This window comes from Peromyscus eremicus, chromosome 19 (assembly GCF_949786415.1).
Source record: "Peromyscus eremicus chromosome 19, PerEre_H2_v1, whole genome shotgun sequence".
Classification (NCBI taxonomy): Eukaryota; Metazoa; Chordata; class Mammalia; order Rodentia; family Cricetidae; genus Peromyscus; species Peromyscus eremicus.
Window position 1 is genome coordinate 31,631,400 of NC_081435.1, and position 12,013 is coordinate 31,643,412.

The 12,013-nt window shown below is 43.2% G+C and overlaps 1 protein-coding gene across 25 annotated transcripts in view; it reads right to left on the minus strand.

Annotated features, from left to right (window-relative positions):
• The window catches only part of Ppp2r2b (protein phosphatase 2 regulatory subunit Bbeta), a 291,625-nt gene that overhangs the window by 99,988 nt on the left and 179,624 nt on the right, over nt 1-12,013 (minus strand). The window contains exon 1 of one of the 25 annotated variants that reach the window (XM_059245829.1): nt 5,845-5,902. The exons of the other annotated variants lie outside the window; for them this stretch is intronic. Coding sequence (XP_059101812.1) covers nt 5,845-5,887 — 43 coding nt within the window. The 5' untranslated portion in view covers nt 5,888-5,902. Of the gene's footprint in view, nt 1-5,844; nt 5,903-12,013 lie in introns of those variants that run through there. 25 annotated transcript variants of the gene reach the window in all.

Genomic DNA, 12,013 nt, shown 5'->3' on the forward strand with positions numbered 1-12,013 from the left:
AACACTTGACACTATCTATGGCTTAAGTCACTGTTAGAATGACTTTCCTGCTATTTGCATTTAGAAGTATTCTTGTTTGTTTCTTTTTGTGGAGCTGAAGATTAAACCTCGGGCTTTACGACACCTTAGCCCTAAAAGCATGTCACTAAGTATGCTGTTCTGTCCGTGTCTTCCTCAGTTCTTTGCACAGGGCCAGATTATTAATGCAGATTGAATTGGAAAAACATGGCTCCTTGCCCCCAAACCTCCTTCCTCTGGCTGTCACGTGCACTCATTCATTTCACTCTCCTACACAACCGGTTTTCCGTTCCACTTGGTTAATTAGCAATACTGCGTGATTTGTTTCCTCTTTTCCCTGCTGTGGAGATGGTGTAATCTTTTAAAGCCATGCAAATATGAAAGCAAGGTGCTGTGAGAGAATGCCCACTCCAATTTACACATGGTGTCCATTATAAAATTATGCCTTCAAAGGGACCCAGCCACGCCCTCCTCAGGAGTTTTACTCTCTCTGCTCATGGGCAGGGAGGCTCTCCATGCTTGCTGAGCTGTGAAAATCCAGATGGTAGGAGGCAGGTGAGTCATGAGCACCATGCTGTTCCCATTAAAAGGCACACAGCTTCCCCAGGATGGCCAGATCTCCAGCATGAACTGTAGCGAGACAACACAGGTACGCGTGGGCTGACCGAAGAGGGAGCTGCTCTACAGATGGGATGATACTTCCCCATGGGGTAGAGGTGTCTTCACAGTGACAAGAAGTCTCTAAGTGCAGAAAAACGCACTGGGAAAGTGGTAGCTGTCCGGACTTGCCTGAGAGCCTGTGTGGGGAACAGTGGAATCTGCTGTCAAGGTGTCTTCCATCTGTCACCCACCCTTCCAAAACACAGAGGAATAATTAACTACTCAGGTGATGCAAACCCTGCCAGTCTTTCAGCTCTGTTATCCGAACAATGCAGGGCATCTGTAGCTGATCCTCTTTGTTGCTGGGGCTTCAAGTCCAAAAGGACAAAGGATGATAGGTAGCTCCTAGCCAGGCACTGTGCCACCCAAACACACTTATTATGGCATTTGCTTGGCACATCTCTAGTCAGAAATTGTGCTGTGCCAGATGCTCTGAAGTCAGTAAGACAAGATGTCCATTTCATGGAAGCTAAAACTCCCCTATCTGAGAGTTGGCTCAAATATCACTTTTCCAGGGAAGCGTCGTGTGACTTCTCCCAAGGCCAGGCCAGTTCTGTTTAATTTGCAGCCTCATTGCTCCTCTTACTTCCCCTTCATAAGTTATCATCTCGTGTCATTAGCACTTATTACTGTGGTATTAGGATCATCGGAATGCCTCTCTCATGCACTAAATTATAAACCCCACAAGAAACCCGCAGTGCACAGGACAGATGCCCCTCCGTGTCTTTCTTGTTCTTTGGTGGATTGCCGCGGGTGAGCCAATGCCAAAGTAGACCATCCCATAGAGAACAAAAAAGTTCTAAGCATAGTAACAAAGAAACACTGGGTGGATGCTCAAGGAAATTTTCAGGTCTGTGGGGCCAAGGGAGGTCTTATTTAGAACAATGAATGACAACTATAGAACCAGATAGATAGATCAGGGTCCCTTGAGCCACAAGCAGGAAAAACACACAGGGAAGAAAAGGGACCAAGGCAGAGTGGCCTTTGAGAGAAGACAGGCAGATGATGATAAGACAGGCAGTGAATTCTGAGCCCATGGCTGTGATTCAGTTTAGAGCACTGAGAAGTCATCGTAGATTGAGACGTGGGGAAAAAATCGTTGAAGAGAGGCTGTGGAGATGGCTTATTGGTGAAGTGCTTGCCACACAAATGTGAGGGCCTTAGTATGGATCCCTAGCACAAATGTAGAATCTCCTGCAACCTCAATGCTAGGGCGGGGGTTGGAAGCAGAAGCAGATGGATCTCCAGAGCTTGCTGTCCAGCTCTTCTAGCCAATAGGTGAGCTCCAGGTTCAGTGAGAGATCCTGCCTCAAAATGTAAGGCAAAGAGGGACTGAGAAAGACAACTAATGTTGACCTCTGGCTCCCACATATTCTCTCTCTCTCTCCCTCTCTCTCTCTCTCTCTCTCCCTCTCTCTCTCTCTCTCTCTCTCTCTCTCTCTCTCTCTCTCTCTCTCTCTCTCTCATACACACACACACACACACACACACACACACACACACACACACACAAACTGTAGGGGGAGAGGTTATTCAAAGACACTAGCAAAGGAGGATTTTGGACCATAGGCTATGAATCCCAGTTTTCACTTAAAAAGCAATGAGAAGTCTCTGTTGCAGCTTTAAGTGACACATGTCTGCTCCATCCCTGCATTTAAGAGATTTCTAATGTACACAGAAAAGGCAATTGACCATTAGGTCCAGTACATTCCTTCTTAAATTCTAAAGAAATGAATGACTCCTCGCAGGAGGCCTTGCCTTGGAGGAGGTGGGAATGGGAGCTGGGATGGGAGGAAGACTGGGGGTGGGTGGGTGGGAGGAGGGAGTGGAGGGGATCTGTGGTTGGTATGTAAAATGAACAGAAATTTTCTTAATAAAAAATAAAAGAAAAAAAGGAAATGAATGAAAACAGTAAGAAATGAGTTGGGGTTTCCTCCCTGAAACATGGTTTCTAGGGCAACATAAAGGTGCTGTGGCTGCTAATACATATGCTATTATGGTAAGGTGGTTTTTCAATAGTAAATATTAGTACCAAGTATGCCAACAAGATTTTGACAAATCACTTGCATTTTATTGTCTCTGTTTCTGACCAGAAGTTGAAGAGTTTTGAAGACTATGATAAAATATTATTCTACTTCAGATAACCTTTTCCAACCTTAAAAGCAAGACTGGATACACAGGGTAAACAGGAAGATAGAATGAATAGGGCCAATTTCATCACCAGTGGGACCCAACCTTTAATAAATATTCACAAGGAAAGACACTGCTGCACCTCTTGCTTTTCTATCTCCATTAACAACTGGAAACTTTGGAAACACATTAAATTTCACTTTCCAGGAAGTCAAATGCAACTCATATGGTTTATATAATGGTGAAAAACATTAAACAGAAAAATCAAGAAAGAATCAATGTTAATAGATTCATTCACTAGTCCATCCATCCATCTAACAGATTTTTAAATACACCAACTGTGTTTCAGGTAATGAGATAAGTCAGTTAATAAAACTAAAACTAAAACAAAACAAAACAAAACAAAACAAAACAAAAAACAACCAAACCAGTTCATGTGGAGCTCATGTTCTACTTGTGGGGAAAAGAGAGCAGCTAATAGACAGAACAAGTAACATTTTATATTGTGTTCTGTGAGGATCAAACAGAACTGAGCAGGGAGATGAACGGTGCCAGTCTGGAGGGTAACTCAAATATGGTGTCAGTGACTGGCTTCAAGGGGCAGCCTGAAGTAGGCAAGGGGTTTCCAGACCAAGAAGCCAGGGAGAGATCCTCAGAAAGAGCATTCATATGTCATGGGCAACCAGAGCAGGGCAAAGAAGGAGAAAATGAAGGCAGGACATTGAGGGGTCAGATCATGCCAAGTTCTTGCACACCACAACAAGCACTTTGGCTTAGACTGAGTGAAATGGGCACAACAACCCAATATACTCAGATATCACCAAACTGCACATTTAAAAATGGTTGAAACAGTAAATTTTAGTGGGGTCCCACCTGTACACAAAGAACTACAGGCAACTAATGACCACCGAGGGTGGGAGAGTTAGTATTTCCCAAGGATGAGGCCCCGAATGGTTATCTAATATCAAGTGGCCAGCCCTGTTATACACACACCGGCAACACCAGATGGACACAGCAAGTTATATTTTTATGTTTGTGCATGGATGTATAATGTGTGTATGCAACAATTACAATGTATAATGTGTATATGTAACAATTACATTGAAGAAGAGGCCATCAATTTGGAGGAAGTGAAAGGGAATGGGGAGAGTTCAAGGGATGGGACATGGAAGGGTTGGAGGAAAGGAAAAGAAATGGAGAAATGATGTAATCTTATTTTAATAAAAATTAATAAAACTCTAAATTTTGTAACATACATTTTACTATAAAGCCAAATGGAAGGTTGCTGGGGAATTGTCAATAGAGTAATAGTAGGTTTTTATGATAATCAGTTTGGGGATGTGAGGCCGTGTATGAAGGGCTTGCCATAGGGAATGCATGAGGTAATGCATCAGGAGAAAGATGGAGGCACTCTGGTCAAGGCAGCTGCTATAGAGACAGAAAGAAGTCAGATTCTGCATGCATGCTGAGGGCAACCATTGGAATTTGGTGATGAGGTGATAATGAGTGATTTCAAGGTCTTCGCCCTTGGAGTTGTCATACTGGAGATCTGAATTTTATGAGTGAAGCAGGCTTTTTTGCAGGGACGAGCAGATGTTCAGTTTCATGCATAGGAAATGTGAGAGTTTCTAAATAGAGCTGGTGAGTGGGCTGCTGGAAATAGGGTCTGGAGTTCAGGGCTTTGGAGATTATTAGCATTCAGATGGTATTTAAAGGCACAAGATGGTATGAGATCTCAAGGAGGGTGCTTATTAAGAGGAAAGAATAGAACCTTGGGGCGTTCATCTCTAAAAAAGATGAGAAAGGGGGCTGGAAAGATGTCTCAGCAGTTAAGGGCATGGCTGCCCTTGCAGAGAACCTGAGTTTAGCTCCTGGCACCTGTATAGTGGCTTACAACCATCTTTAAGTCCAGTTCCAGGGGTTCTGATGCCCTCTTCTGGCCTATGTAGTGCACATACATACACTCAGGCAAACACTCATACACTTAAGATAAAAATAAACATTTGAAAAAAAGTTGGTGGAAAGCTTGGCGTCCCGGATGACAAGTGAAATGTGGAGTGGATCATATTGTCCAATAATGCTGATAGGCAAGGAGAAAGGCTAGAACACACCTTCGCAGTAATACTGTAGAGGTCACATTTAATTTTGACAAGTACAATTTCTGTGGACCTGTGGGAGTGTACTTAAAAGAGAACAGAAGGAGAGAAATTTGAGATGACAATTGTAAGTAAATATTTCAAAGAGTTGTGCTATACAGAATGACAAAGAAATAAGTGTGTGTGTGTGTGTGTGTGTGTGTTTGTGCACATGTAGGCATGTGTACATACATAGTCATGAATAGCTGAGTGCTTGTCTAGCATTGTGAGGTCTTGGGTTTAATCCCTAGGGCTGCAGAGAAAGGAGAAGGGTAGAGAGGAATGAGGGGAGGATGGTAAAGGAAGTGGAGTGATTGGGGTGGACTTTCATAATATTGCAGAAGTAATAGCATTGCTTACATGCCAATGAGAAAGTTGCAACAGTTGAGAAAAGAATGGTGAAGAGGAAACAGGGTGGAACTGCTAAATGAACACAGAACTTAACGGGGGACAAACCTGTAACCAGGACTTGTCACCACTAACACTTAAAGGGACATCCGTACAGGCTCCTTTCCTGCCCAGTGCCAAAAGACAGTAACAAAAGAGTTGTTGAAACCCTATCTACACACAGGATTTAACACGGCTCTCAAGACATTTAGCATTGTACTTAATGTCCCCAAACTCCACACCTGAAAATTATTGAAATTGTACATTTTACAACATACATATTTTCCTGCACTTAGGGCTGAAGTAGAAGGTGGCCAGAGTACTAAGTTTCTCCCATACTTTGGCGTTTCAGAGCTCCTTGTGACAGCTCTGAGGAAACCAAACCCCGTTGTTTTTCTTTTGTTTCTCCCTCCCTTCCCTCCTCTCCCCACCTTCTTTTTCTTTTGAAGCCAGGCACAGAAAGGGCTTTGTTCTCTTAGCTGCCAGTCTGCCTACCAAACAGATGGATGCTCACCTGTACCACTTTGAAGTGACGTGCAATTACCACCAGAGCGCATCCACAGGGTCAGTCTGACCTGCTCATGGTCTTTGCTGAGCGGCTTTCACCACTGTTCCTATCTCACGGAAACAAGTCTGTCAGAGGTGGAAAGAATCCCTTGCATGCTCATCCTTGATGTAGAGACATTTACCAATGGCCAGACCAGGATGACGGTGCCAGGAACAGTCCAAGTAATTTGTGCATGTGTCTTCCGGGAAGTCAGTCTTTAGTGGAAACTTCGGCTGCACATTCCTTGCTGTGCAATGAGTACAGGGAAAGGATTGGGATTGTCATGAAGAAGACTCAACTGAAATGAATGAGCTACTGACTCAGTGTTAAGTGTTTTCATTCTTAGGGAGATGCTACTACTGCAGATTTGAAAGGCAGAGTTGCTCTCTGAAAATGTCACTTACTGAATTGCTTTACTATATCCCAGGCACAGGACTAGACCCCCTGTGTGTACCTCTTCTCCCAGGTCTGTTTCCATCCTCACCCAATGAATGTGTTCTCCTCTGGCCAGAGACTGTGATTTGGGTTTTACATTATGTCATTTAATTAGCACTCCAATTCTTTCACCTTATGAGTGGAAGGTGGGGGGTGGTATTCAAGTAACTTGCCCCAGTTTGGAAGATTAATGGTTAGGAGTGTGGTGATATTGTGTTCCCCAAAATATTGTGTACCCTAATAAACTTATTTGGGGTCAGAGATCAGAACAGTCACTAGATAGACATAGAGGCCAGAAAATGGTGGCACATACACCTTTAATCCTAGCTTTCCGAAGGCAGAGATCCATCCAGATCTCTGTGAGTTCAAAGCCAGGCATGATGACTCAAGCCTTTAATCCCAGGAAGTGATGGCAGAAAGCAGAAAGGTATATAAGGTGTGAAAACCAGGAACTAGAGCCTGGTTAAGCTTTTAGCAGCAATTCAGCTGAGATCCATTTGGATATGAGGACATAGAGGCTTCCAGTCTGAGGAAACAGGATCAGCTGAGGAATTGGCAAGGTGAGGTGGCTGTGGCTTGTTGTGCTTCTCTGATCTTTCAGCGTTCACCCCAATACCTGGCTCCAGGTTTGTTTTTATTAACAAGACCTTCTAACAATTCGTGCTACATAGGGGAGTTGAGATTTGAACCCCATTGTAGTTCCCCCTAAATTACATATTTATATTCTGTGTTTGTGCATGCATACATGCGCTTGTGTGCTTGTGTGTATGTGTGTGGGCACAGATGTGTGGCACAAGATGGAGGCCCGAGGACAACTTGCTGGAGTCAGTTCTCTCCTTTCACTATGTGGGCACAGGGATCAAACGCTGGTTGTCAGACTTAGTGGCAGGTGCTTTTATTCACAGGGCCTCCAAAAATCTACTTTCTTATTCACAATGTGTGTGTATATATGTGTGTGTGTGTGTGTGTGTGTGTGTGTGTGTGTGTGTGTGTGTGTGTGTATGTATTATTATTAGAAAATTCCCTTTGTAGCCCATCACCCAGAGCTGTAGGTTTTACTTCTTAGGGTGCTAGGGTATGTCTACTGGGCTCAGTCTAACGTTATCTTTGTCACACACCTGATATTTCAGCCATGTTTAATCCTTTACTCTCTCTAGACAGCCATGCTCTTGACTGACCAACTCCCACTCTATTTCATTTCCCCAAGATTTCAGAATTAGCATTTTTTTAGAAATAAAGCAAGATCAGTTTCCATTTAAAACTTCACTAACCGAGTGAGCATACTCTTATTGAGTAGGACTCATTTAATTTGAGTTATGGTACAAACACCTACAGATGGCTTGAGTGTATCAAGGGTATACATTGAGTATATGAAGGGTGTATGTTGAGTATATGAAGGACGTATGTTGAATATATGAAGGGTGTATGTTGAGTATATGAAAGGTGTATGTTATCTCCCTGACTTGGTTATGAGTTCCCTGAAGACAGAATCGTATCTGTTCCTTTGACATCTCCCTAGCCTCTGTCTTAGTACTTAGGCTCTTACATTGTTCATAACAAACAAGACACAGCTAGTCCACGGCTGGCAATGTAGGATGCTCACGGGGACAAGTGTTGGTCTGTATAGCGCACACACCAGCTAACTTGTCTGGAGTTTGTTATTTCCAATGGTTCATGGCTGCTTGGGTTACTTCTAAAATAAAGCCAGTTCTTGAGAAACTAAGCAGCCCTTCTTCAGAAGCAGTATCCCAGGCACAGCAGATGGGAGAGGAATGGAAATCAGATCAAGTTTCCGTTTTTTCCCCCAAGTTACCTGCTTTTAGGGAATTTTTCATCTGTGAATTCCTCCAGCCTAAATCTTTGCCTTTGGAGAGTATGGGAAGGCAAAGGACTCAGAATATCTGGTTGCTAAGAAATGTGACAGCAAAATCCCTTCCTTCCCAACATGGTCTAGAGTAATTTCTTGGGTGCAACTGTGATGTGTTGTTGATTACGGTCTGAGAGTTTTTGGGAAGAAATAAAATCCAGTGTCTTATCTGGCATCAGAAGGAACCAAAGCATTAACTGTTAAGGGTTATTCAAGGCTGGCTAGGATCTCAAGTATGCCTCTTGCTTCTTCAACAGAATGGAAACCAATGTTAAATGTACTAGACACCATTTGGAGGAAGTCCTGGGCTGACATAATGCTTTGGTCATTAGATGGTGAGGAAACTTTGTGGAATTACATGGCTTCCTGACTCCTCTTCTCCCTCTAGTCCGGTCCTGCACTTATTTGTAGGACCTCATAAAAATACCTTGCCTCACTCCACTTTGGGGTGTCCAGACCTACTGCTCTCCTGCCTAAATGCCTCCCCACTCTCTCTTGGCTACCATCTCTTCAATTTTGAAAGTTTCTGCTTAAGTGACACCTCCTGTGAAAGCAGCCTTTTCCGACAGCGCCTTTCACAGCCTCTCTACATTGCTCTTCTCAGGGTCCCCATGTTTTCCCCGTGAAATACTCACTGAGATCCATGGGGGGGTTTACATTCGTTTTGGTGTTGTTCCTGTGTCCCCTACAGACTGTACAGTCAACCAGAGAAAATGTCATAGCTGGCTTGTGACTGGCACAGTGTTTCACGAGCAGCAGAGATGAAGTCAGTGTTCACTGGATGGATTCTTGGGAGACTCATTAATCTCGGTGATACTTGTGACCAGTGATTTGGGTTCATGTCCTCTAATACTGTACACACATGCATGCACACATGCACAAACATATAATGGGTGTATCAGACCAGAGGAATTATTAAAATGTAAAACACTGTAAATCTACACGTGCTTCATTTTCTTCAGTGAGGCACACTCAGCTAACGACATATACACATTATGAAATGTACATTCTTGTGATACTTCAGTTCTAGCTCTTGTCTGAAACAGTCCACACTCTTTGGCTCTTCAGGAAGAAAGACAGAACACCCAAGGCTGCGTGGGAAGATCTTTCTATGCTCCAAAGTCTGACCCAATACACTATTTCAATCAAACACATCTGATTGGCTTGCTGGATGCCTGAGAGGGGATTTCTGGATTAGACAGTTTATGAGTGGAGGAGCCAGCTTTGAAGGCCTGCTGGTCTTCGCTCTGTGTGTCTGGAGTTAGCAGAATGAAGGCTGGCTGAGTGACAGCTGTCAGTGAGTCAATAATGGCAGAAAGGGCAACTACCCAGAGGTGTCAACCATACCCAATTTAAATGACACCTTCAGCTTTTACCTGTGAGATATTCTATAAAATGGTGGGAATATTATTAGTGTGTGTGTGTGTGTGTGTGTGTGTGTGTGTGTGTGTGTAAATGCATATAAAGCACTTGGAGTAGAGCCAGACACACATTAACACTCATATCAGAGGACCATTACCTAGAGCAGCAGTTCTCAACCTGTGGGCTGCAACCCCACAGGGGGATCACATATCAGATATCCTGCATATTAGATACTTACATTATGATTCATAATAGTAACAAAATTACAGTTACAAAGTAGCAATGAAATAATTCTATGGTTGGAGAGTCACTACATCCTGAGGAACTGTATTAAAGGTTCACTGCATTAGGAAGGTTGAGAACCACTGAGCTCACAGTGAATAGTTAACAGAATGGCTTTGGATGTCAGAGAGACACAGTTAACCTCTATCATTTACAAGCGATATGTCTTTAGAAAAGTTGCTTGATGTCTCTGAACCTCATTTTTTAATATGTAAAATAAGGATATTAGTGGTACTCCTTTAGTGGAATCTGATGGGTGAGTGAGGTAAGAAGAGGGACATGTTACAGATTCTCAGTATCTGTGGTCATGCTTTTACTATTTTCCCTAGTGCATCACTCTCCTGGGACTCAGAAAAGGCAGCATCGGGCTTCACAATCCACGTAGTAGGACTACCAAACCAAACCCAGTTGCAGTGGGTAGGCCAAATCTCATCAGCAGAGTTATTTTATTGTTTTACTCAATAACATTGCAGTGACAGCTTACACAGTCTCCAAATTTTTGAAAAGGTTGTGAATGCTTTAAAATGTCAAAGTTTCATTTGTAAAACTCCAGATATTATCATCTCTCTCCCTCTTTCTTCTTTCTCCCCTTCTCTCTCCAGCCCTGGTTGCTTGGATACTTGCTCTGTAGTCCAAGTTGACGTTCAACTTCCCTACCAAGTATTGGGCTTATAGACATACATCATCACAGCTGGCTAGATTGCTGTTTTCTTTAACAACAACAACAACAAACAATAACAGGCAGCCTTGAGCTATCATTCCCACACTGCTCTTTCAGTCCAGAGCTAGGCAGCAGCTCCCTATATAAAAGCAGCCTGGATCCTGAATTACAGGGCTTCCTACCATTCTCTAGTGCAGTCCCAGCACATGATCATATTGTCAATGCTTATTTACCCATCTGGGCTTTCCTGACCTATCAGCACTCATCTTTCACACTACTTGATCTCTGTGAACATCTGACTCTGATTCAACATCTGAGGGGCCTGACTTCCCCAGCATCCTTTGCAAACTGGCCTCTCTACCCACCTTGGTCCCCACAGCCTTGGGCCACTCATCTGGACCAGCTGGTGGAAGTGTTGAACAATGGAATAGTAAACCACAGCCAAAGGCTGAGCAGATGTTGTCTCCAGAAAGTCAGTCTAGCTCACCTAAAATCGTCTTCAATTCCATCTAGACTGAGGGTAGAAGGCAAAGGAGAAGCATGTTATGCAATAATGATTAGGAGCTGAGCCCTTGAAAATACACCATAGAGATTAGCAGCCCCTAAGGTGAGGGTCCTTGGAAGAAAAGATGCATGCGCTCTAGGAAATAACTCATCCTTGATCCCTTGCACTAAGGACTAATATAGGTGTGTAAAGTTCAGAAATTCTGTACAAAGGGGTTCAATCCACAATTCATACATCTAAAGACATTCACTGATCACCTACTATGAGCCAGAGGTCATGACAGTGTTGATAGGCAAGATCTCTGAACTTGGGTAACTTCTTTACCATGGGGAAAAGCAGCGTGTTTTATTTGCATCTATCTGACAGGATATGATGAGTACTGCTACTTAGGCATGGGCCACAGCCTACTCCAGGGTCTTTCTCTAGAAGCCCTTCACAACAGAATATGGTAGAGACCGTCATTGCATTTATGCAGAACGAAGCCCCAAACCACTCAAGGACAGTACTCAGAGAAACACAAAAATCCAAGGAACTCTAGTAGAGTCTTGACTTGAGAAGAATAGCAACTTTATCCTGACCCTGGGATTCAGGAAGTGTTGCTCAGAACACTATATGAAGGGTTAACTTGCTTCTCCCTTATCTCCAAAGTAGAGCTGTTTTTCTCTCCCTGTAATGTGGCCCAGTTGGAAATGTATTTGTTTTTCATTGTTTAATCTTCTGTATCGCCCACTGTTGATTAGATTTAATTAATTTATGTTTCTAATGAATTTAGAAGCTCACTGTGCTGTAGCAGGAACATTTTCAGACAGCATCTGGCCACCAAATGGATTGATTACCTTATCTGCAAAAGTCTTTCAAACATCTGGGGCCAGATTCTTGAGACTTCCAGAAGTCTTTGCAGAGGTTTTTTTGCAAACAAACAAACAAATAAACAAACAAACAAAGCCAAATATCAAGGTGGAGAGAGAGAGAGAGAGAGAGAGAGAGAGAGAGAGAGAGAGAGAGAGAGAGAGAGAGAGAGAGG